This window comes from Myotis brandtii, unplaced genomic scaffold, assembly GCF_000412655.1.
Source record: "Myotis brandtii unplaced genomic scaffold, ASM41265v1 scaffold29, whole genome shotgun sequence".
Classification (NCBI taxonomy): domain Eukaryota; kingdom Metazoa; phylum Chordata; class Mammalia; order Chiroptera; family Vespertilionidae; genus Myotis; species Myotis brandtii.
Window position 1 is genome coordinate 1996482 of NW_005361075.1, and position 25916 is coordinate 2022397.

A 25916-nucleotide genomic window follows, 5' to 3' on the forward strand; every position below is an offset into this window, starting at 1 on the left:
TCAGGGATGCAGCTTCCTCATCCACAAAAAGGAGACTAAATGCATTTCAGGTCCTCTCTCACTCTGCCACCCTCCAAAACCACTGCAAGGAGCAAGAAGTCAGCAAGATGAAAGGGATCTAACAATGTCTCTGTCTGACTCCCCCAGGGTAGAGACAGGAGGATGAGAGGCAGATAAAAGGGGAACAAGGAGCCTTGTAGACTTTTCAGTTTTAGTCAGACAGAGGAGAGCGGGCATAGTCAATAAGGAAAAAGGGAAAAAGGAAAAATCCTCTACTTGGTGCAACCACTGGAGCTCTTTGACGAAGGATTAAAGGGTGAGGACCCTGGCCTGCAGTAGGAGGAGTGGCCAGTCTGGGAGACTTCTGGAATTAAGCAGCCTCAAACAGCAGGGAGGGAGTGCTTTGCTGTCTACCACCTTTTCATAAGTTACCTAGTGGGATTCACAGTCATCTTCCCAACAGGACCACGAGTTTCCTATAAAAGAAAAAGAATGTGTATTGTGTTTCTTTCGAACTCGCCACAGAATGGACTGGCACTTCATTTATACTCGCTTGATAGTGTTAGGAGAGAAGACTGAACATTTACTCACATGGTCAAGGCATTGCAAAATTTGTCTTCATACATGAATACTCATCAGAAACCCGTCTTTAGAGACATCCAGACTGAGGCTCAGAGACCTCTGTGATTGGCCAAAGGTCTCACAACGAGTACAGGGCAGGCCTGGGATTCAACCCTGTCTGTTTACTCTCATGGCTTCTCTCCACGGCAGAGGGCCTGGTCTTTAATCACGTTGCATTGGAATAGACAGGACATACATGCACGTGCACATTCGTGCTCCAGAATTTCCTGTGACCTGAACAATAGAGATGGAAGCTTAAGAGTAAAATAAAGGGACAATCAAAACTCAGTGGATTCCTGAGAAAGCTGAGGTTAGAGCAGGATTTTCAAGATCTGGAGAGACAGCTTGGTGGGAGGCGGGAGACTGGGCAATAATAGCTGAGAAAATGCTCAGGGGTGGGAAGCACAGCTAAGGGATAAGAAGGAACAGGAAACAATAAATCGCAGTCACTTGTAATGACACAAGATGTTTGGACAGGGGAGAGTCGGTCCCAGGCCTAAGAAAGCGGTTTAGAAATGAGGCAGTGTTTTTTGAGTCCATTATCAGATGCATGATTAGGACATGACTGAAAGCAATTAATGTGCTTCTCATTCACTTGCTGATCAAGTTGCAACTGGAAAGGATTTTGCACATGGGGGAGGCGTGCCAGGGAACCAACCAGTGGCTCCTACACCATTTCCAGAGGGGAGCTGAGTGTGAGCTCAGGGCTGGCAAATGCCTAAGAGATGCCATCAGAGGCCTTGATCAGCACTGCCCCGCCCCTCCCAGAGGCCCATAAAAGCCATGGGGCCTGGGGCTCCCCAGATACCCTGTCTTCTCTATCCCCCTTCATACACATCTGCGCCAGGAGCTCCTCTTGCCCCCCTTTCTCAGCAGCCATGTCCAGGCAGTCCACCATCACTTTTCAGACCGGCAGCCGCAGGGGCTTCAGCACCACCTCAGCCTCCGGGCGCCCTCGCTTCAGCTCAGCCTCTCTGGCCCGCACCACAGGGGGCAGTGGAGGGCTGGGAAGAATCAGTGGTCCAGGGGCCAGCTTTGGAAGCCGCAGCCTCTACAACCTAGGGGGGACCAAGCGGGTCTCCATCAGTGGGAGTGGCAACAACTTCAGAAATGGCTTTGGTGGTAGGGCAAGCAGTGGGTTTGGGGTCAGCAGTGGCTTTGGCTATGGGGGTGGAGTGGGCGGGGGCTATGGGAGTTCTGGCTTCCCTGTCTGCCCCCCTGGAGGCATCCAAGAAGTCACTGTCAACCACAGTCTCCTGACTCCCCTCAACCTGCAAATCGACCCCACCATCCAGCGAGTGCGGAAAGAGGAGCGAGAGCAGATCAAGACCCTCAACAACAAGTTTGCCTCCTTCATCGACAAGGTGAGCCAGGAGCTGCTTCTGCTCCATTGGGTTGGGCTGGCAGGACCTCTTGGAGTGGCCCCTGGATCAGAGGGGAAGCAGCAATGCAACAACCTCCCTGCTAAGCACATCTGATTAGCAGGCGCCTTCCAGTGGGGTGAGATATTTACAAGTGGGACCAGCTTGCTCCAAGGGACCTTGTGAACATTTCTCTGTATCCTGCTTGGGAGCCATGTGGGCTGGTTCAGTCAACACCAGGAAAGTTAAGTTGTTTTTTGCAGGAGGAGTTCCCACTAAGCCAACTAACCTAACCCAGAGCAGGCTTTGTCGAGACTGTCAACCCAAAAATAGAGGCTCCCCATAGAGGCCTCCAAGCCCCACTATACTAGTTCTATGGAAGCCCCTGAGCACTGTGGGGTAGCTTCAAGGGCTTTCTCATCTTGACTTGGAGTTGTCAATTAAATAGTTGATGTATGGGTGTCTTGTGAGAAGTATACTTTTCTTCTTTCCCTCATTAATTGGAGTATCTGGCTCCAACTAATTTCTCAAGTCTCCCCAGTTTCTCAGGATTTCATTCTCTTCTTTCCCACTCTAGGTGCGCTTCCTGGAGCAGCAGAACAAGGTCCTGGAAACCAAGTGGAGCCTCCTGCAAGAGCAGGGCACTAAGACAGTGAGGCAGAACCTGGAGCCCTTCTTTGATGCCTACCTCAATGACCTCCGCCGGCAGCTGGACAGCGTCACCAGTGAGAGGGGCAGGCTGGACGCTGAGCTGAGGAACATGCAGGACGTCGTAGAAGATTTCAAAGTCAGGTAGGTGGGAGATGGGCTTCTGGTCACACGCAGTCATCTCTGGGGCAAAAGAGCAAATGCTAGTATCAGCTGGGAGGTTTGAAACTTGCAGTCATTATCCCATAAGATGAAGACAATATGGTGGGAGGTGGCAGAGGTACCCCCATCCCATGCATCACTATTTATAAGAAGCCTATTCTTCCCTGTCTACACAACTACAAAGGGGTATCTATATCACCTAACAGAATATTGTTACTCTGGAAAGCATAATATTATTTCAAGGTGAGCATGTGCTTTAACTCCACTGGGCACGGGCTCTATTATTAAGATGGCTTGCATTTCCCAGGATGCACACTAGAGTAAAATGAGGTAATCTGGTCCTCCTCAGGCAGCAGTTCTCAACCTGTGGGTCGCGACCCCTTTGGTGGTCGAACAACCCTTTCACAGGGGTCGCCTAAGACCATCCTGCATATCAGATATTTACATTACGATTCATAACAGTAGGAACATTACAGTTATGAAGTAGCAACGAAAATAATTTTATGGTTGGGTCACATGAGGAACTGTATTTAAAGGGCCCGAAGGTTGAGAACCACTGTCCTCAGGAGGCTAAATTTGACTGGCGATCACCCAGGCCACAGTTGGTGAGGTATCCAGGGGGAAGGGGTAGTCCTCACTGACCCTTTAGCTGCCTTACCCTTGGTTTCTGAGTTAGAACTACACTTACTTGCTAAAAGCATACTGCTCAAACAGCTGCCCTAGGCTCAGTGAAAATATACCCAAATCTACCAGGAACACTGTCCTGAACAAAGTTTACAGCAGGAGCTTGGGGGAGCAAAAAAACTTTCTTAATATATTTTTATTGATTTCAGAGAGGACAGGAGAGGGAGAGAGAGATAGAAACATCAATGATGAGAGAGAATCACTGATCGGCTGCCTCCTGCACACCCCACACTGGGGATCAAGCCCACAACCCAGGCATGTGCCCTGACAGGGAATCAAACTGTAACCTCTTGGTTCATAGGTTGATGCTCAACCACTGAGCCATGCCAGCCCGGCAGAGACAACAAAATTTTTTAAAATTCGAATTGTACATCTCTAAGAAGATAGAGTTGCATAAATACATATTTCTATTTCCGTAAGTTCCATGCTCACCTTCTAGTCTTAGAAAAGAAAGAAGAATGGGGGGGGGGGGGGGGGGTAAACAAGCATACTGCTCAAACAGCTGCCCTAGGCTCAGTGAAAATATACCCAAATCTACCAGGAACACTGTCCTGAACAAAGTTTACAGCAGGAGCTTGGGGGAGCAAAAAAACTTTCTTAATATATTTTTATTGATTTCAGAGAGGACAGGAGAGGGAGAGAGAGATAGAAACATCAATGATGAGAGAGAATCACTGATCGGCTGCCTCCTGCACACCCCACACTGGGGATCAAGCCCACAACCCAGGCATGTGCCCTGACAGGGAATCAAACTGTAACCTCTTGGTTCATAGGTTGATGCTCAACCACTGAGCCATGCCAGCCCGGCAGAGACAACAAAATTTTTTAAAATTCGAATTGTACATCTCTAAGAAGATAGAGTTGCATAAATACATATTTCTATTTCCGTAAGTTCCATGCTCACCTTCTAGTCTTAGAAAAGAAAGAAGAATGGGGGGGGGGGGGGGGGTTAACCTTCTAGCAGAAGAAATTATTCTCCTTTTATAGAAGGAGAAGTAGAGGTTAAGTAAATCACCCAAAGTCACGCATAGGCTAGCAGAAGAGCTGGAGGGGATTTGAGGTCTCTTAACTCTTGTTGCACCAGCACCCTCCTCCTCAGCCTGGGAAGAACTCCATCAAAGCCTTGCTCAATAGCACACCCCCTTCCTCTGCTCACAGGTATGAGGACGAAATTAACAAGCGCACTGCTGCTGAGAATGAGTTTGTGGCCCTGAAGAAGGTGGGTGGAAATGTCTCTCAAAGGAGAAGATTCAAAATTGAATCTTGGAGTGTGGGGCGACCCAACCCTTGGGCCACTCAAGAAATGTCACATGACCTGGAGAATATTTGGAGAGTTCAAACCTGCCAAAATGCTCCCTCTGTATTTATGGCCCCACTGCCCCTGCTTAGGGTTTTGTTAGCCCAGGGAACTCAAACCTCTAGTTCTCACCCACCCCAACCCCCAACCCCAGATGCAGAGTTTGCTAAAATCCAACCTCGAAGGGCCAGAGAGGAGTCTGCTCAGCTTCTCTGGGACTTGCTGCTTGTGGCTGGGGTCTCAGAGGAGCACCCTGTGCTGTTGTTCCAGGATGTGGATGCTGCCTACATGAACAAGGTGGAGCTGGAGGCCAAGGTCAGCTGTCTGACCGACGAGATCAACTTCTTACGGATGCTCTATGAGGAAGTAAGAGCCTGCAAATGTGTCTATCCCCCCTAGGTCTGGCCCCTGGAAAGAAAGGGGTGCCTCAGAGAGCATCATACCCATAGTGGCCCCACCCGGCATTGTGCCCCAGGTGCTCCAAACTAGGGTTTGGAAGGTCGGGGGACCCAGGAGAACTGCTTGAAATCTTGCCACACTAAAGCCTACTCCAGCTGTTGGGCTTATGCCCCGCCCCATAGCATATTGAGGAAAGAGTGCTGATTCTTGAATCCCAGGTTACTGGGTAGCATTCCCAAGGTATTCAAGACTCACATTTCCATTCCCCCTCCCAGAAAAGTTCAGAAAGGCAAGCTGTGCCTCAGCTCACTGGTCAACTTCTTGACCTCTGGGGACGCTTCATTCTGGGCACTGTACTTGGAAACAAGAGACCTGGGCCTGTGGGAGGGAGAGAGAAGCAGGGAGGGATAAAAACATACTGTGAAGGGGGCAGAGGGCCCTAAAAATCATCTGATCCTAAAGAAACCCTCTATTGTTAAGGAACCCCATAAATGCTGGGAGTGCCCAGGGAAAAACAGAAGACTCCCTGCCAGGAATGCCAAAGGAGGGCTTCCTGACCTTGATGGGTGGTCAACCGCATGATTTCAAGATCCCTTCTTTTCATGCCTTGATGACCCTGAGTTTACTGACCCTGCAGGAGCTGTCCCAGATGCAGACCCAGGTCAGCGACACCTCCGTGGTACTGTCCATGGACAACAACCGCAGCCTAGACCTGGACAGCATCATCGCTGAGGTCAAGGCCCAGTACGAAGACATTGCCAACCGCAGCCGGGCTGAGGCTGAGTCTTGGTACCAGACCAAGGTGAGTGTGGGCACCTCTGTGATAGCGTTCAGGACTAGTGTTTTCTGAAGCCCCAAATCATCATTTAACTATTAGCCACAAGTTTCCAGAAACATGTGAGCATTTCCATCTCTTTCAACTTGGCAGAAGCATCTCTGATCCTATGAAAACTTGGCTTGAAATGTGTATGGAAACCCACCCATGCACACTATTATGGGGTCAGGCGATGCTAGGCGCTCAGGACAGCCACCACCCCCACATCACTTATGATCTGGTTAGGGGTTGGGTGAGACTCTAAAACATCCCAGAAACAGTCATAAAGCTGTTTCTAAATGGCTTATTTATTCGGTACATGTTTATAGAGATCCTACAATATGCCAAGGGGATTACAGAGTTGTAAATTAATAAACTGCAAACAGAACCCAAGGTCTGGGAGACCTGAACTGAATAGACAATCTTGGAAGGGAAAAGACAACATCAACAAAAAGCTTCCAAGAAGAGGTGCATTTTCAATCCACTTTGGAAGCAGCAAGGTACAAAAGAGTGCTGAGCGCTCTAACCGGTTTGGCTCAGTGGATAGAGTGTCGGCCTGCGGACTGAAAGGTCCCAGGTTTGATTCCGGCTAAAGACATGTACCTTGGTTGCGGGCACATCCCCAGTAGGAGGTGTGCAGGAGGCAGCTGATCGATGTTTCTCTCAAATCGATGTTTCTAACTCTCTATCCCTCACCCATCCTCTCTGTAAAAAATCAATAAAATATATTTTAAAAAGAGTGCTGAGCAAGGTGTTCAGGGCTGAGCAAGCAGTTCTGTGGGGCTGTTTCTAACTCTCTATCCCTCCCCAACCCTCTCTGTAAAAAATCAATAAAATATATTTTAAAAAGAGTGCTGAGCAAGGTGTTCAGGGCTGAGCAAGCAGTTCTGTGGGGCTGGAAGGCAGAAATTAGCACTTTGCTAAGCAAGAGAATTTGTATCTGGAAGAAAGAGGTTGGGACAACCAGAGAGAGCTACTGTCCAGAAGCGCAGATGGCAAGAAGGCCTGGCTTTGGAGGTTATAGTAAGCAGGATAGTCCAGTGGAGGAGATGAGCGCCCTGACAAATTCAGACGCTTTTCAGGGGGCAGCTGCTCACCTACAGGCTGCCTCGTATCCCTTGCCCTGCTCTGTGCACTCATACCTTAGTCCCTACCCGTGCAAGGTGGTGGGAAGGAAGAGGGAATCAGCTGACAGGGGTGCACAGTGTAAAGGCAGCCCTTTGATGGTGAGTGGAGGTGAAATACACTTAACCCCCAATGGAGTGGTTGAAATTTACAGCAAATTATTTCTTTTGTTGGTGATGCTGTTGTTCCCTTTAACTGTGTGTATCCAAAAACAGGAGCTGAGCTTTTCAGCATTTTCAAAATCCAACAGATAATCGTTCAGGCAGGGGCCCTTCTTTCATTGGGAAAGGTGTGGGTTTCACTCCAGTCCACTCAACACAGGGTGCATTTATTTCTCCTAAATGAGTACATCCTGGATGTGCACCAAGGTGAGATGGGGAGCTGCCTGAGATGGAGATTCTGTTACAAAGTCTTCAGAATTGGGCCCTCTACAGCCTCGGCTCCACCCAACACCATTTCCTTGCAATGTCATCCCGTTTCCCCAGCAGTGGTGTCTGGAGGGCTACCAAACTTCATGATCACAATCAGTCTGGATGTATGTTCTGTGACCAGGAGCTTCCCAAGGACAGTGACCAAGTCTCTCTCATTCCCAGAGCTCACCACGCTTCTTCAGGCCCCAGGGTCCTCACATAGGCTGTTTCCGGTCTGGAGTGGTCTCTCCCCAGCCAGTCACTTAGCTCCCTCCCTCCCATCCTTCTGAGCACAGCTCAAGCATCTCCATCCCTGGAAAGACTGCCCTGATGGCTTCTCCCACTTCCATAGCTGGGTCAGATTCCTTTATTACACTCTGGTAGGACTTTGTTAAGTTCCTAAGGGGCACTTTTCTCAGTTTGGAACTATATGTTCAATAATATGCTGCTTTGATTAATGTCTATTTCCCCCCAGTAAACTGTAAGCAGGGGTCTATGTTCTTCACAATATTCTCAAAGCCTAGTACGTGCCCATCAAGTAGACATGCTCAAGAAATACCACCTGAATAAATGAGTGAAGGAATGTGTGAATGATCAGTGAATGGATGGGCCTGCTGTGGCGCTGATGGCCAGGCTGTGCATACAGGGAGTCCTAGCCCTGGCATTTGACCAGATGACTGACTCTGCTCTGGTTCCTTCAGTATGAGGAGCTGCAGGTCACGGCGGGCAGACACGGCGATGATCTTCGAAATACCAAACAAGAGATCTCTGAGATGAACCGGATGATCCAGAGGCTGAGAACCGAGATTGACAACGTGAAGAAGCAGGTAAAGTTTAGGCAGGGCCAAGAATTCCCTGCGCACTCATTTCTCCTGGGTCATTCTGCCATGTGCATAGGACTCCAACCAAGAAGCATCACATGTCCAGGGGCTACCAGAAAGGCTCTCAGCTTCTTCCTTTCCTCACAGTGCTCCAGCCTGCAAACAGCCATCGCTGACGCAGAACAGCGCGGAGAACTGGCCCTCAAGGATGCACGAGCCAAGCTGGTGGACCTGGAGGAAGCCCTGCAGAAGGCCAAGCAGGACATGGCCCGGCTGCTGCGCGAGTACCAGGAGCTCATGAACGTCAAGCTGGCCCTGGACGTGGAGATCGCCACCTACCGCAAGCTGCTGGAGGGCGAGGAGTGCAGGTGAGGGCAGAGGCAGTAACTCCATCCCAGCTGCCTGGCTATTCCTAGGGCTTCAGGTTGCTGCAGCCCTCTCCTCACCTGGAAAGGAGAGCAAAATGCAGGTGGAATTGAATTATGACAAAGAATACAGGTGCAATTTTTTTCATGTTAGTGAATCATTATCAAATTCCCATGTTTGAGGTACAACTACCTACAGCTCTGGACCGAGAATAAATTGTCCTAGGAGTTAGGCTAACTAACAGGCTATGCAACCTTAGCAAAGTCAGTATCCCCTCTCTGGCCCTCAGTTTCTTCAAAGATAGAATAGAGAGCAGGTCACATGATCTGGCTCAGTGGAAGCTTTGTGCTCTGCCAGTTACCAGCTGTGTGACCCAGAGCAAATTACTTAACTTCTCCATTCCTCAGTGTCCTCGCCTGTACAAAAGGGATAACCATAGTTTCTAGCTCATATGTTTTTAAGAGTGTTAATATAGGGGCTATACATGAAGCTCTTAAAATAATGCAGGGTATACAAAAAGTGTACATTAAATAATCGTTACCATTCAGTTTAGTGGCCAAAGATATGGGCTTGGGTGTCAAATGAATCTGGCTTCAAATTGTAATGCTGGACAAATTAATTAACCTCTCTGAGCTTGAATTTCTCCATCTGTAAAACTGAGATAATAACACCTACTTAATGGAGTTGTTGAGAGAATTAAGTGGCAGAATGTAGGTAACAGGTACCCAATAATTGTTAGCTCTTTTAATGTTCTAAGTGTGTATTTATAAATGAATGCCAGTTCTGTCCTCAAGATGCTAAAACAAAATTACTCTATTTGCTACCACGATAATAGACTGATTATTGCAAGTGTTGTGTTTATGACTCAGCCTCCTCTCCACACCTATAATAACCTTAGCACTGCCCAGTGCACGACAATGGTCCATTGTTCAGAGAGAATTCTTCTTGTTCTATGACAAGTCCTGCCTTTTCAATGACACCAGTGTATGATGGCTTTAATTTTCATAAGGTGTCTACCTAGTCTAAACCAAAAATGGGCTTCTGGGATTACAGGTTTTACTCCTATGAACCTCAAACTCCACATTATTTCATTCATTAAATTATTACTTTTTAATATTACTAGTATTTAAATAATTTCAACCTCCACTATTTCTGCAATAAAAATAAAGGGTTTGTAATGTATTTAAAACAATTACAAAAATGTCATTTTAAATGCCCACAAACTTCTGGACACAACAGTAACCTCTTTCTCCCCCCTCCTTCCAATCAGGCTGAGTGGAGAGGGTGTTTCTCCAGTTAACATCTGTGAGTATGACATTCTTTGCATCATTTGGAGTGTTTGTGATTGGGGGATGGAGGGGTGGTGGGCGCGCATGAGGCATTGGAGAGGATCCCACCAAAAGGGTTCATTTTGAGATGGTCTGACGTTCTGAATTTGTTAAAAAGAGAACCATCTTAGGAGAGAGTCTTCCATGTCACAATACTGACCTCTTTGTAAGTGTGTGAGTGCCACAAAGGGGCACTGGGAGGTTTGCTGAACTCCTTCTGCATAGAAGACCATAGGCCACACCTCCCCTCTCCCAGGACTTCACACTGTTCTCCGTGGGGCTGCAAGTCTGGCTCAGAGATGAGTGTCCTATGCAGACAGACTTTACGAAAACTCTTGGTCTGCCCTCAGCCTTTGGAGGGAGCCTTCATGCTGAGCACAAGGGCATTGTTATTTAGACAGCCTCTTCCCGGAACAATTTGGGAAGAAGCCCTATTGCTTGTCTCAACTCTGTAGATTATAACTACAGAGAGTAACCAAGAGTTTTCAGGGCAGTGAGAGCACCATACACATAGCAGGGGGTGCAGCGGCTGAGGAATGAGAAGCTTTCGCAAGCTGGCCCAACCCCCAGCAGAAGGCGTCACTCAGAGCTCAGTGCTGGCACCTTGAGGCCAACAGAAATGACTTCTACAACATACACTCTAAAAGTGAGTTTTGTTTCTCTATGTGAGATTCACAAAAGCAATTGATTATATTAGCCAATGGTTCTAGAAGGCTGAGCTCTCAACCACCCAGGTGTCCATCCTTGATGTCTTTGTCCACGGTTCTCAACCTGTGGGTCGCAAACAATGAAAATACATCCTGCATATCAGATATTTACATTATGATTCATAACAGTAGCAAAATTACAGTTATGAAGTAGCAACGAAAATAATTTTATGGTTGGGGGTCACCACAAGGTGAGGAACGGTATTAAAGGGTCGCGGCATTAGGAAGGTTGAGAACCACTGGGTCTCCAGAGATCCTCAAAGTTAATTTGGGGAATGGACGGCACCACCTCTAAAGTTTCCATTCTCTTGAAAGCACCTGAAAGTCTGTGTTGTTTTCCGAGGGCTGCCACAACAAAGCACACAAACTGGGTAGCTTAAAACAACAGATGTTTATTGTCTCACCGTCTGCAGGCTAGAAATTCCAAACCGAGGTGCCAGCGGGACCGTGCCCCCTCTGAACCTATAGGGCAGAATGCCCCCTTGCCTCTTCTAGCTTCTGGTGGTTGCTGTCAATCCTTGGCTCACCACTCCAATCTCTGTCTTTGTGGTCAAATGGCCGTGTTCTTGTGTGTCTGTCTTCACATTAGGACACCTTCCCTCTTCTTATAAGGGCACTGGTCATACTGGGCTAGAGCCCACCCTAATGATTTTCCTCTTAACTTGGTTATATCTGCAAATATTCCAAATAAGGTCCCATTCTCAGGTACTGGGGGTGATGACTTCAACATATTTTTTGAAGGACACAATTCATCCCATAACAGAATCTATTTTTTATTTCAACTTTTCTTCTCAAGAACCCAAAGTAGGAGACTAGATGTTTAAGGTGGTGGTGGTGGTGGTGGTTATAAAAGTTAGGAAAAGAACAGGTTGGGATGAGAATAGTTGGCTGGCCAATGGGTTGGCTGTCACTTGGTCTATCAAGAATATTCCAGCCCCGCTTCTGGGATTCTGAGCACAGAGGCTGGGGGACACCAAGGAAAGCACGTACGTGCCTCCCTATGAGCTTCCAGAAGGAAGGGAGACACCAGAGCCGGGTCCGCAGGGGGAGATGGGACAGCGCAGTAGGGGGGAGTGGGCGGGATCAAAAGGGAAGGCAACTGGACTGGAACAGCTTCCCAGAGGAGAGAAGTCTCCATTAAGTTCTGGAAGGAAGAGAGAGGCATGGAGTAGTTGTGGGGAGGCAGAAAGCCATTCTAGACTGGGAGGATGCAGAGCTGCTGCACAGAGAGGACCCGGCTGAGGCACAGCACAGTGATCCCACTACACCCTGCCCCCCCCTCCCCAGGAACTTCAGGGCACAGGCCCTGACACCCCCAGTGTCTTCTCTCCTGCCTTTGAATCTGACCACATCTCCTCTCTTCCCACAGCTGTGGTCACCTCCACTGTTTCCAGTGGCTACGGCAGTGGCAGCGGCATTGGAGGTGGAGGCCTGGGTCTCAGTGGGGGCAGCGGCTATTCCTTCAACACCAGCGGTGGGCACAGCTTGGGCATGGGGCTGGGAGGCTCCGGCTTCAGTGCCAGTAGCAGCCGGGGCCTTGGGGGCAATGGCTCCAGTGTCAAGTTTGTCTCCACCACGTCCTCCAGCCGAAAGAGCTATAAACACTAAGTGCAGCCACTCACTCCCTCTCCCCGGTCCTGAAACCAGGTTTACCCACTGACCTGGCCTGTGTGCACACGCCCCTGGACACCTGGGTCCTTCTCCTTCTTCTCCCCGTCACAAGGCCCACCTGTGCTGCTAGGAAGCCTGGCATCCTGGTAAATCCCAGTCTCCAACCTGAGCCAGCCTCTGCCCTCCTGACAGTCCCCCAGACTGCCCCTGGAGCCCTCTCTGTGCCAGAGCACAGACTTTCAAGATTCACATTCGGCTTGTCTTGCAGAGACTCCCCTTCAGCTCCGCCTCCCTCCCTCCAGATGCAGAAATGCGGAGTCTGTGTCTCCCAGACCATCTTAATGCCAGGTTGTCAGGCCCCCTGTCTCACGGTGCTCATAAGCTGCCCGCTGGGAGTGAGGGCTCCCTCTCTCCCCTCTCTGGAATGTGTCAATTAAATGTATGTGTAATGTGTTTGGTGTCCAGCCCTCTGTTTGGAATGGTGACGGAGCACAGAACAATTCTCCTCCCCCTCCTCCTCCTCCTCCTACTCCTCCTCCTCCTCCTCCTCCTCCCAGCACAAGGCCTCACACAAGGAGTACCCAGAGCACATCAGACTTCCCTTCCCCACTTCTCCCCAGAGCTCAGAAGGCTGGACTTGGGGGAGATGGGAAGGACAGGAGGGCAGACTCCGCACCCAAGCTTCTGCCCATTTCCTCCTACCCCTCGTTGGGATGTCTTCTTTGAGAAGCCCCAGCCCCTGGGCAGAAGCTCTGCCCAGCTTCCCCACTACATATGTCATGCAGGGAGATGCCATCCCTCCCAAAGCCAGACTGTTTCTCCAAAACACTGACGTAGGATGGGGGGCCCAGCCCTGTGCCAGCAAAGGGACCATTGTTCCCTGACAGCTTCAAACTTGCAGACCTGAGCAGAGAAATCACAGGGCAGGAGCGGAGTTAAAAGCCAGCCCCGGGGCAGCACCTTCACTTAGCACAGGAGACATTTAGGCCCATAATTGCAGCAATGAGACATCCGGAAGCACCCACATTCCTGAGTTTACAGTCTCCTGGACCCCTCTCATCAGGGAAAATTGGGAAGGATTGAAAAGGAAAGGATGGCAAGAAGGAGAGAAATGGCACTGAGAACAATTGTTAAACATCCCTGGTGGAGGGGGAGGATCAAGTTAAGAGCTGGAACAAGAGGAGTAGAGGGGGCAGGAGTTTGCTTCTCTGTAACAAGCCACCTCTCTCCGTCGCTATGAGGTGCAGTCAGGCCACTGGGCCCCCACATTGGCGCAGCAGTCACTGGCTATCTGAGGTCTGCCAAGTCTCTTAACTACTCCATGCCTCAATTGCTTCATGTGCAAAACAAGAACAGTAATAGCCACCACGTGGTGCTGTGTAAAGATTAAATGAGAAGGCAGGTGTAAAATAGCTACCCATGGCAGCCATTCAGGAAATGTTAGCAATATTTATTGCCCTCTACCCTCACAAAGTTATTATGAGAATCAAATGACACAATGATTGCAACTGACCTGCCACATGGTCTTGCACAGATTGAGTCCTCAGTAAATGGGGTTTCTTTATAAGTGATAGGAAGTGCTTGAGTTCAAAGTCCAAGACCTGGAAATCAAGAAGAGAGGAGCCGATGAGACGCAGTGGGAGTGTCAACAGCATGTGGCAGAGAACCTGGGCAAGTGGGGGCCTCAGGACCCAGGCCTGCCCAGGGCTCGAATGCCCAGGCCCAGTCCTGCCCTAGGTAGGGAGTTCCCATGATGATTAGCGGGGCAGGAAGATGGGCCGTGGCCAGACATGCCATTGAGATGAACTCAACACAGTGGTCTGTGATCTTCTTCGGCCAAGCCCAGTTCTTTAGGGGATAAAAGCCAAGGAGACTTTGGGACAGTTAGACTCTGAAGCCTCCTCATCCCTGTGACATTTTTGCTCCTCTGATCTTCTGCCACCAACTCCCACCATGGCCCAACGATCCTCTATCACCATCAAGTCAGGGGGCACTCGGAACTTCAGTACTTCCTCAGCGAACTTCCTCCCGGGGTCCCGGACCAGCTTCAGCTCTGTCTCCATGACCCAGGGCGGGAAGAGATTTGGAGGTGGCTTTGGGGGTGGCTTTGGAAGCAGGAGTCTCCATGGCCTTGGGGGCAGCAAGAGAATCTCCGTCAGTGGGGGCTACCGCTCCAGCCGGGGCAGCTTCGGTGGCGCTGGCTATGGGATGGGTCTTGGCGGCATAGGGTACAGAGTAGGAGCCTGCAGCGGGTATGGAGGTGGGATGATGCCTGGATCTGGGGGCATCCAGGAGGTCACTGTCAACCAGAGCCTCCTGACGCCGCTGCACCTGGAGATCGACCCCTCCCTTCAGCGGGTGCGGAAGGAGGAGCGGGAGCAGATCAAGACCCTCAACAACAAGTTCGCCTCTTTCATCGACAAGGTGAGAGGCAAGTGGGATCCCCACTAGAAACGCTGGGGGATCTCTGCTCTCTGTGCTTTTCTGAGGTCAACTGTGTCTTGCCCAAGACCTGTGATCCTGGGGTGGGAAGACTGCTGACCGGGTGGATGAGGGGTGGTTTCCCACTTTGTTGAGGTGGGAGCAGAAAAATGTCTACCTCCAGGCTCCGGAGCTTTCTGACCCACTGCAAGGACATTGCTCTTTTGATTGATTGTGATCGTGTACTGGGTTTACAATTAGACAGTGAAAGGGCGTCCGTTGGAGGGAAGGAGATAAAGGAAGGAAAGATTACAAGGTCGGTCCACAGAAGTGGGCTGAGGTCACTTTTTCCTGCCGAGTGTAATAGGGGCAAGCCCTCTTGTGACAACCCCTCTGGTGATTTGGGCATGTCTGAGAAGCTGGGTGGTTGGCCAGGGGCTGCTCAAAGTGTTTCACTCTTTTCTTTTAGAGAGAGGAAAGCTGTGACTTCAGCCCTGGGTCCCCCCTTGCTATGTGGCCTGGAATCCTAGGGATTTCTCCAGTTTGGGGAAAGATATAATTCTATTTTGCATCATCACCCCTGCTTCACACCTGAGCTGGTAGTTTTTGCCTGGGAAGAACCAATTCAAGAATCTGGATCTTTCAGACTCCACACCTGGGATCTAGAAGAAAGTGCTAAAGAGGCAACCAGCTCAGGTCTCATTTTTGGCTCTACTGCTAGGAGAATCCCTAAGTTCTTGGGCCTCAGTTGGGTTGGATAGATGGACTCTGAGGTGCCTTTGCAGGTCTAACAGTCTATAAATGCCTCATCATATGGACCCAGGTCTTTAAATGTGTAAAACCTAACCACTGAGGCAGTGGTTCTTCAATTTTATCACCCAAGTCACCCTACTTGGCCTGGTGTTTGCATCAACAGCTGTGAGATTTCCAGGAGCCTGGCTGTGAGGGGAAAAAATGCTATTTTAGGTTCATCAGGAAGGCACATAGGAACCAAAGGGTGGTAACTAGGGAGGGACTTAGAGCCAGGACTGCCCTCATTCCTCTGCAATGGAAGAGAAAGCTGGTGGGGTGGGTGCATTTGTCAAAGACCCTCAGCAGGCAAATTGCCATCTCCAAAGTCTTGGAGGCTCTGTTCCTTCATTCTCTGAGGTTGTGTGTCATTCCAGCTGCTCCCAATGAAAGGACTTTGCTTAGGGAGAAAGGTTTTGCATGTTTTTCCAGGCTGAGGGGCAGATGAGTGCAATTCAAAGAAACCAAATTTGTAGCACAAGAGCACAGAGGACCTGAGAGAGCAGAGGGAGGAAGGGCTTACCAAGGCCACACAGCTAGCGAGACACGGCTGGGATTGTGTCCAAATTCCTTCAATACGACTCCAGAGTGACCCATTCCAGCATTCCTGGAGGGTGTGGGCAACTGAGTCCAGAGTCTAGAGCTTGAGAAATCATGTTGGAAAGAAAATAGACAGGTTGAATGTTCTGCTAAGAACTTCCTGTCCATTTAATGGGAATCAAAATTTCACCCAGTAATGTGATGGGGGAGTGTTCTTTTCTTCACCTACGACACATCAGCATGGTTTGGTGTGATCAGACAGTTTCCAGTCCCTCTGGCCTTCCTTGCTTCTCCCACCTTCAAATCAAACCACTGCCTCTCTCCCATCACACCGACCTTTGCTTGACTCTCTACCTTCCGGGCTGAGAATGATGAGAAGGAGCCTGCTACCTGGACTCTGAGGTCTTACAGCCCCACCTCTTGCACTGCTGGAGGGTCCTGGATCCCAGCGCTCTCTGGGAGGTTGCTGTAAGGAAGCCCTCACAGTCTCTCACTTCTGACTGGGGCAGGTGCGGTTCCTGGAGCAGCAGAACAAGGTCCTAGAGACCAAATGGAGCCTCCTGCAGGAGCATAAAACCACCAGGGCCAACATTGAGCCCATGTTTGAAGCCTACATCAACAACCTGAGGCGGCAGCTGGACAGCCTGGGCGGGGAGCGGGCAAGGCTGGAGACGGAGCTGAAGAACATGCAGGATGTGGTGGAGGACTTCAAGAACAAGTGAGTAGACACTCAGCCAGCTCCTCCAGAAGTGCCCAGTGCAGTGGGGAAATGGAACACACTTTGGGTACTGAGGTTACTCAGAAAATGAACTGGAACCCTAGGGCTTTGGGGAAGGGCTGGGGTTATACAGGATGATAACTAACATGGGCACGGAGCGCATGATATACACAACCTGAAAGATTCTGCAGTTGAGGAAAATAAGGCTCTGAGAGAGTGACTGACTCATTCAAGTTTATGTAAGTGGCAACTTGTGAGTTAAGAATTAAGCCTATATAATCTCACCCTTACATTTGTTTCACTCAGTCCCATTGCTAATTTATATAATGTCCATGCATTTACCCCAACCCTGGTCAAGGGGCAGGGAACAGAGGAGAAAGACCCATACATGCTGCCTTCTCCCTGGAACCACACACACACACACACACACACACACACACACACACACACCATTAAACATATAGTATCTTGTGCCTATAGACATAAGTAATTTCTTCTTTTTATTGTTCTAATTTATTTCTAATTGTCTTGGTCCAAACAAAATAAGTCATTTTTTAGTTACTGTGTGTGTAACATAGTAAGAGTTAAGGCTTTAGAGTTAGTTGCACTAATATGGTAGCCACTAGCCACATCTGCCTATTTAAATTTAAATTCATTGAAATGGAATAAAATTTAAAATTCAGCTCCTCAATCTCACTAGCCACATTTCTGGTGCTCAATTCACACATGGCTAATGGATGTGGATACCGAGCATTTCCATGATCACAGAACGTTCTGTTGGACAGCAGTATAGAATCTAGTCAGTGACATTAGAATCCTGGCTCAACCACTTACTTGCTAAAAGACCTAAAGAAAACTAACTTCTGTAAGTCCCAGTCCCTTTGCCTGTTAAATGGCATATTAATAGTATGAGCATATTAAATCAAAACTTGCATGTAAACTACTTGGTAGGGTGCCCACTGCCTGGCACATAGTAAATTGTTAACAAGCGTCAGTTATTTTATTGTATTGATGTTTAGGTATATGTGTGTAGTGACAAGAAAAGCAAATACAAATGGATAATTTATAATATGTGTGCAAATGTGGAGTAACAGTTTTTCAATCCAAGAGGGCTTCCTGGAGGAGGAGATGAAAGCTTAATGTTGAGAAGGAAAGAGGTACAGAGGAGGAATTGGGGGAGTGTTGGAGCATGTGCTCCTAGTTAATAGCTGGTGATATTCATGTGGCAAGTGACTAAAAGGCCTGTGCAGGACCACCTGGTGCTCACCCTTTGGCAGAGGGCCTGTGAGCCGGGAAGCACAGGAGACAAGGACAGTATGGAATTAGGTGAAGAACAGATGTTCATATTTAGTGAAAAGGCTATGCAAGGAAATAATAAGGAAAAATAAATCAAAGGGCAGGAAAAGGCTTGTCTCGGGTCCTACTGGACTGCAGAGGCAATACAAAAGCAGGGGAGATCTGGTTATATACATCGTGTGGGACTGTGCTTTGTGGTTTTAAAAAAAATAACGACATGCCATTTCATAGATGGGAGGGGCATCTATAGAGGTTGAGTGACCTGCCTGGGGTTACTGGGCTGGAAGGTCAAGGAGACAAAGCCCAACCACAGCCTTCAGAGCTGCTGAGCAGGTGGGACTCCCCACTACTTGGACAGGTTGGGTAGAAAATGGGTCACCCCAGAGATCAGTGAGCAAGGAGGATGCTGCCTAGGGGAAGAGAGGAAACTGGAGAGGGGGGTGGGTCGCTCCTTTTAGCCTGAAGATTCAGCTTCCTAGGCCAGGGTCAATGTGGCTGAGAACGGAACAGAGAGGCAGGAGGGCATCATTGGGTGCAGAAGCCGCTGAGGCCTAGGACTGCACACCTACTACTGTTCGTTCTGTTCCTCCCTTCATGGACTCTGTTTGGGTTGGGACAAGACCACAGGGTATAAAAGGAAACATGCATGCCCCTTTGTGGGACTTAAGCTCTCTAAGGAGCAAAGCTGTGTGAAAAGCTCAGGAAGAATGAGGGCTGGGTTTTATTGTTGTTGTTGTTGTTATTTGGGATTTGGGCGTTGTGTAGAAGGGGTAGGTGGGTGTTGGTTGATATGGGATTTGGGGGGGCACATGTGTGGCAGGAGAGCTCTGCTATAGCAGCACATTTTCCAGGTCTGCTCTGCAGACCCACTGTCTCCTGCCCACCTACAGCCCCTGGTTTAACCTCATTCCCAGAGCCCCTGCGCCTAACATCAGTCCACGTCTGACCCTCCCCACAGGTACGAAGATGAAATCAACAAGCGCACAGTGGCGGAGAATGAGTTTGTGGTGCTCAAGAAGGTGAGGGGACAGGGATGCTCCCTTCTGAACCTCAGGCAGCCCCTTCCAGGAGTGACAGCTGCAACTTAAGCTAGTGGCCTTGCATACAAGGTGTTATTTAATTTGTGCAACCAATCTTGGGAACAGGTTTTACTTTAGAAGTGAGAAAACTCAGGATCAGGGAGGTTAAGCACGTTGCCCCAGGTTACCCAGATATTCAGGATCCAGGGCTTCAAAGTCCAAGTCATAAGTCCCGACACCAGCCCCCTCCCCATGTGGAGTCCAGTGCACGGAGAGGTGAAGCAAATGGGCCTTATGCTGAGCTGAGTCTCCAGGCTCAGGGGACGGGCACAAGACAGGAATCAGTTTCATAGAGTTGTGGACCTTCCTGCTTAGTGGGGCTGGGGAGGGTGACAGAGGGAGGGGAGAATCAGCCAGGAGCTGAGCTGAAGGAGGGAGAATGGAGCAGTGGTGTATGGAGGGGAAGAAGGGGCGGAGAGTATGAGGAGGAGGGGAAGTCACCAAGAGCCTCAGGGAGAGGCTGGGAGAGCTCATGGGCCCAGAATTGGGTTGTCCTCACCACATGGAGGTGACATAGCTGACGACCTGGTGGACATTCCCTGAGAGCCCTGGTCCTCAGGGAACGAACCCCCCTCCCATGCCAGTCCCACTCCATAGCCTGAAATAAAGCACTGCTTTCATCCCTGGGAGCTGAAGTTCTCCCGCCCAACAGAGGAGCTGGTTAACCTTGACTGGGTAAGACTCAGAGTGATGGCCTGTTCTGTGCCCAGGACGTGGATGCCGCCTACATGAACAAGGTAGAGCTGGAGGCCAAGGTGGACGCCTTAATGGACGAGATCAACTTCCTGAAAGCTTTCTACGAAGCGGTAAGCAAGGCCCACTGCGCCCCCTCAGAGGGGCTGGAGTCTAGGGCCCTCAGTGGGGCACAGAGACTACAAGCTGCTGCTCTGATCTCCTCTCTGCTCCCCACCCCATCCCTGGGTTGGAATTAATGGAGCAGATGCTACTTGCCCTACCTAGAGAGAAAATGAGTTTCCATCTGGTAGTTGTGAGTCAGGTGAGGTGAGAAATTTAACCTTGACCACCTGTGCCAAGCATGTTCTGTCAGTCAGACAAAAGAACTTCCCATCATTGAATTATGCATGGTTTCCATAGAACTATCTGAGCAACCGGCTCGCCCATTTCAGCTTAAATTTACCTGTTATTCTTGGCTGCAGGATGATGCAATTATGCAAATCAAGTGACAGTTAGTGAGCCTTTAGATGCTTCTGGAAGCACACGACACATTGCCTGGTTCTCCTAAAGACACATTTTGTTAAGAGTCAGACATTGTTCTTGGGGGCTGCAGGCAAAGCGCCGAGCAAACACAGTCAAGCCGCTGAGTTCTTGGAGCTTCATTGCAGTGGGGGAGACAGGCAGCACAGACACAATACCATTTCAGGCACAGCAGGGACGATAAAAACATGACAATAAGGAGCAGTGGCAAGGCAGATGGTGGGTGATATCTGAAGAGAAATCTGGAGGAACTGAGGACCCAGAAATACAAAGAAGAGGCCAAATTGGGTGGAGTAGAGGGAGTGACAGGGAGAGTGTAGAGATGGGATCAGTGATGTCAGGGAGAGAGTGTATCAGATATTGTGTGCCTCCAGGTAGGCCTGGTAAGGACAGGCGATATGCCCAGGGGGTTACATATGTTTGTGCCCAACAGAAGTTGGTCATGTTGTTCTAGGGACAGGATCATTAGCTCTGTGTCTTTGGATGGGTTCAATGTCCATCCAACAAACCACATGGGGCAAAAGGCACCATTTTCTCTGCTTATTCACTTTAATGCTAATGACCAGTGTGCTGTTGGCTTCTAATTCTGAACCAGCCCACAGCCCAGCAAGCCCACGGGTAGAGACCCCTCGAGCTACATCAGCTACCAGGAAAAAAAACATTTGGGAAAGACAAATTGCAGGACACAGCAACAAAGCAATAATTTCTTGAAGCAGGAAATACATGTACCAATTGTTGATAAAGAAAGGAAGGGATATTTTTTAAGATTTGTGTTTTGGGCCAGTTATTCTCAAATTTTGCAATGCCTTCTAGAAGTCTTAATAAAACATCAGTTCTGATTCAGTGACTCTAGGGTGGAGCCCAGACTTCCCAGGTGATGGTGATGCTGCTGGTCTGAGGATCATATTTTCTAAACCAATGAGGAATCCAAGGAGTGATCATTAACAAATTAATTGTATGTTTATTGTTTCAAAAACCATCTTACATCGACATGAACTATTTAATGCTCCCCCCTGGGACAGGGATGCTATCTAACCTGCTTTGAAGATCCAAGACTTGAATTTTTCAGTCTGGTGCCCTTTCTGCTGTTTCCATTTCCCGTCCCCAAGGAGCTGGGAGGAGCGAAGTTGGGAAACAAAACTGAGATGGAGCAAAGCTTTCTGGCTCCTTCTGACTCAGTTTTATTTCACAAGATGATTTCTTTATTTAGTGTGAAAGGCTCTTTTCCTCAGAACATGAGACATCATGGCACTGGCAGGTTACAACAAGGTGCATTCCCTTGGCAACCGGAGTGACGGAGCAGCTAAAGTTATCTGTGATGAGATGATAATAAAGTATGGGAGTAAACCCAGTGACCTCCCTAATATCCTTCCCAGCCCTTTTAGACCTTAGCAGGGTGCTACACCCTAACAGTGCATGTGTTGCCCTTGATACCAAGATCTGTTCCAGGGTCCTGGTCACAGTGCCCCAACACACATGCATACAACACACACACACACACACACACACACATGCTTTCACATGTACATGCACACACACACCTGCACCCTGCTTCAGTTCTCCCACTTGGACCCCATCACAGGAGCTGGCTCAGCTTCAGGACCAGATCTCTGAGACCTCCGTGGTCCTGTCCATGGACAACAACCGCAATCTGGACCTGGACAGCATCATCGCCGAGGTCAAGGCCCAATATGAGGACATTGCCAACCGCAGCAGGGCCGAGGCTGAGTCCTGGTATCAGACCAAGGTGAGGTGTCAACATCAAGTCCATGAAATAATTGTGGAGAACTGGGATTCCAAAGGCAATTTAGATAAGAGCCTTGTCCTCTCATATGTCCCAATCTGATGGGGTTGAAGAGATCTGAGTTCAGCTTGGGGCTTACCCTCTGTACTGAGCACTTCTTGGGCTACACTGGGGGAATAGCCATATGAAGGCAGGAGGTAGTTAGTCCTTCTGCCCCAAGGAGTATGGACACACCTTCAACACCCTGTAGAAGAGAGGCAAGGGACAGCTGGACACTACCAACTACCAGTGTCAGGAGGAATGAGAGAGGGAGGGTGGGAACAAAAGGCGGGCTGAGCCTTCTGGATCCACAGGAGAAAGGTGGAACTGTTTGGAGCTGAGGAGCTTGAGGGGAGGCGGGGACAAAGGTTGGATTTGGGTCACACAATGAGATTTTCCAGGTTAGAGCAAACACTGAGCTGGGGAATCACTGGGGATATGAGATGTGGTGCAAGGAAAACAAACACAAAGGAGCTTTAAAAGCAGAGTTACAGGTTGAGAATGAGATACCTGGTGTCAAGGGAGAGGGACAAAAGATGGGATCCAAGAAGAAAGGTCCAACTGTGGTGCGGAGCTGTAGACACAGAGTGAGAGCAGAGCCAGGGAAGATGGGGATGGATTGGATGGAGAATGGGGTGGGAGAGGGAGGGGCCTCCAAATGGCATATGGAAAGCCTTCTGGGCCCTGGGAAACCACCAGTTCCTTGTCTCTGGCCTGAATCTGCCTGCCTTCTGCCTCTCCTTCTCCCCAGTACGAGGAGCTGCAGCGGTCTGCTGGCCGGCACGGGGATGACCTCCGCACCACCAAGATGGAGATCTCTGAGCTGAACCGGCTGATGCACAGGCTGCGCTCTGAGATTGATAACCTGAAGAAGCAGGTAGACTGCCCTCCCAGAGGTCATCCTATCTAAGTCCTTGCACCCGGGCAGACCTGGGCCTGGTCCTAACTCAGCCCATGCAGAGTGAAGCCTCGTCAGATAAGTGACCACCCAGGAAGGTGGTCTCCTGCCTCTCTAGGGGTGTTATAACCTTCTTCCTGAATTCTGTCCAACATCAATTCTTCCAGGAAGGGCTCTGTCCTCTGGAGGCATCCAAGACAAAACTTTGACCAGCTTTACTTACCCACTATCCAGAGACACTCAGTGTGGAAAAGGACCCCCCAAATCATTGTCTCTATCCTGGCTAAGTCCCAAATCACCAAGGGGGACAGAGATTAATCTTATTTTTAAATATGATGAAGCTCCAGCCTCCTTTGCATGAAGTCCATTTAAAAAAAACGTCCTCCATCTTTTTAACCTGAAGCCCACATCTTTCTGCATTCTCTGCGGATTTCACCAACTCCTGTGTCCTCCTGGTAGTGTGCCGCGCTCCAGGCTGCCATCGCTGATGCTGAGCAGCGTGGGGAGCTGGCTCTCAAGGACGCCAAGCACAAGCTGGCCGAGCTGGAGGAGGCCCTGCAGAAAGCCAAGCAGGACATGGCCAGGCAGCTGCGCGAGTACCAGGAGCTGATGAATGTCAAGCTGTCCCTGGACATTGAGATCGCCACCTACAGGAAGCTGCTGGAGGGCGAGGAGTGCAGGTGGGCTACCTTTTCCTCCCACCATAGCACTAGAGCAATGCCACAGAGGCCACGAGCCCCACAGTGTCAAGCCCCAGGGAGAAATTCCAAGGGTAGAAACAGGGTTAAAACACAGGTGCTCCCTGGAGGCCTCCTGAGATCACAGCCCCTCCCACAGCTCCTATTGGACCCAGGGCAGGAGACCAAGGGGCAAGGTGTCAGGGAAAAGTAGCCCATGACTACCTGGAAGGCCATAAGCAGGGCCATGTCTGCCCAGACCCTAAGACAAATGAGGCCACACCTGGGACAAGCCTCAGGGGCTCTGTGTTGCCCAAAGATGCCTACAATCAATCTAACTGCCCCTCTCTATCTAGTGAGCACAGGTTCCTCTCCCCATTCCTCTACATATTTTGACTGGGTTTATCTCCCAGGTGCCCCCTGACAGATTCGCATTAACTTCCTTAGGCTAATGAGATGAATGGAAAGCTTGTAAGCACAGTGCCTGGCACCCAGTAAGTGCTCTGTGCTGATGACTCTAAACACAAAGAACCCAGGGCTCTTTAAAGTCTCAGCAAATGTCTCTCTTTCTCTCCCACCTGCAACAGACTCACTGGAGAAGGTGTCGGACCCGTGAACATCTGTGAGTAAATGCCTTGGGATGATAGGAAAGTGGGAGACAAAGTGGGAGCTAAGAGCATCACTAACAAGGACTTGATGACTAGAAAATGAACAGGGTGGGTTAGGGACGTCATTAAGACCCTCTTAGGGGCTCTGTGGAGACCCCTTTTTTCTTCGGCCCTTCCTCCCAGTGGGTCAAGAGAGACTTGTGATGACTTCTCATCCCTAGGGCCCATTCCAGTGGGGTCGTATGTCCACAGGAATGACTCCATCCAGGCCCCAGGGGACCCCAGTTACAGGACAGGTCTACTAGCAAGAGCAATGGGTCCCTGATTTTTCAGCTAGTTCTGGCAGGGATTCAAACTCACACAACTGACAAGAGGTTCTCAGATAGGTTAAATGTAAAAAGTCGAAGCAAATTAATGGAACAAGTAGAGCAGCGACTGGCCTGGCTTGGCCTCAGGCAATGGCAGGGAGATGGGGAGGAATCATCTCGCATAATGTCCCAGCAGGTGGCATTCATGGAGTCCTGTGTCCGGGAAGTTGAATCCCTTGGGCCCCATGTGGGTCAGACCGAATTAGAGAGGCTGGAGAACCAGGATGGGGGAGAGCTTAATAGAAGGAACTAGAATAATTCCCCTGAAGAAACATACACTGAGAGGGAGGTCACATGTTTGACAGGCTGTGGGAGCTGCATCTAGAGATAGTGAGCTCCCTGTTGCTGAAAGCATCTGAGCAGAGCCAGACTCAGGATACTGTAGAAGGGACTCAACTCCTGGGGAGGGTCATCTGAATGGCCTCCGGCCTCTTCCAGCTTGGGAGTCTATGACCCCCTCACAGTGTGGGGCCTCCACTCAGTGAGAGCCCCTGGTGTAGATGAGGAGTGAATACAGCCTAGGAGCCTAAGGCCTTGGTTTCTGGCAGGGGTGACCTTGGGCTTGCCACTCGATCTCTTTGTGCCTCTAGTTTCTCCTTTGTAAAATGGGGGTGCTCATAGTAATAGTGTCCTCTCAGGCCTATTGAGACAGTGTGGTCGCAGCTGTGAAGGCCTTTGAAAAGTGTGATGTCCTGTGCAGATGCTCATGTTGAGCAGCATTCGATGGGGATGGGGAGCTCATGCCCACCCTCAGACTCTGCTCCTGGGGGACTAAGGAGATTCCTGTGCCCTGAGGAAGTGCCATGGGCACCAGACCCGGGAGGGTGGGTCTTGGGAAATGGGAGGAGACTGCCAGTGTGCCCCATGCCTTCTCTCTACAGCGGTGGTCTCCTCCTCTGGAGGCACGGGCTACAGCGGGGGCAGCGGCCTCTGTGTGGGCGGGAGCGGCTACAGCAGTGGCCTCTGCTACGGCGGTGGCAGCGGGGGCTTCAGTTCCACCAGTGGCTGCAACATGGGTGGCAGCACCTCCAGCATGCGCATCATCTCCAAGACGTCGTCCACCAAGAAGAGTTATAGGAGCTAAAGAGCCCCACCTGCCTCTGCTGCCTCCCCTACCCCACCCCACCCCATCAGACCCCCAGTTCCCAGCCCCAAGGCCTGCCGCTTTGC

At 49.9% G+C, this 25916-nt stretch overlaps 2 protein-coding genes across 2 annotated transcripts; both read left to right on the plus strand.

The window, feature by feature from the left end:
* Window positions 1-1459: 1459 nt before the first annotated feature.
* LOC102243554 (keratin, type II cytoskeletal 75) lies at window positions 1460-12740 on the plus strand. The gene is made up of 9 exons (XM_005869224.2): window positions 1460-1985; window positions 2560-2774; window positions 4635-4695; window positions 5044-5139; window positions 5810-5974; window positions 8223-8348; window positions 8490-8710; window positions 9979-10013; window positions 12113-12740. Exons 1-9 carry the CDS (start codon window positions 1500-1502, stop codon window positions 12349-12351), a joined length of 1644 nt encoding a protein of 547 aa, XP_005869286.1. The 5' UTR covers window positions 1460-1499; the 3' UTR covers window positions 12352-12740.
* Window positions 12741-14294: 1554 nt separating this feature from the next.
* LOC102243845 (keratin, type II cytoskeletal 5-like) lies at window positions 14295-25916 on the plus strand. Its single transcript, XM_005869225.2, has 9 exons — window positions 14295-14778; window positions 16614-16822; window positions 19077-19137; window positions 19908-20003; window positions 21995-22159; window positions 22947-23072; window positions 23553-23773; window positions 24358-24392; window positions 25628-25916. Exons 1-9 carry the CDS (start codon window positions 14308-14310, stop codon window positions 25828-25830), a joined length of 1587 nt encoding a protein of 528 aa, XP_005869287.1. The 5' UTR covers window positions 14295-14307; the 3' UTR covers window positions 25831-25916.

What these genes read in the sequence shown, in the direction of transcription:
- LOC102243554 (XM_005869224.2), top strand. Translation starts at nt 1,500, where the DNA reads ATGTCCAGGCAGTCCACCATCACTTTTCAGACCGGCAGCCGCAGGGGC. An exon ending in CTGGAGGGCGAGGAGTGCAG is followed by an intron (nt 8,711 to 9,978) that starts GTGAGGGCAGAG and finishes CCTTCCAATCAG; the next exon opens with GCTGAGTGGAGAGGGTGTTT. An exon ending in TGTTTCTCCAGTTAACATCT is followed by an intron (nt 10,014 to 12,112) that starts GTGAGTATGACA and finishes CTCTTCCCACAG; the next exon opens with CTGTGGTCACCTCCACTGTT.
- LOC102243845 (XM_005869225.2), top strand. Translation starts at nt 14,308, where the DNA reads ATGGCCCAACGATCCTCTATCACCATCAAGTCAGGGGGCACTCGGAAC. An exon ending in TGAAAGCTTTCTACGAAGCG is followed by an intron (nt 20,004 to 21,994) that starts GTAAGCAAGGCC and finishes ACCCCATCACAG; the next exon opens with GAGCTGGCTCAGCTTCAGGA. An exon ending in TTGATAACCTGAAGAAGCAG is followed by an intron (nt 23,073 to 23,552) that starts GTAGACTGCCCT and finishes TCCTCCTGGTAG; the next exon opens with TGTGCCGCGCTCCAGGCTGC.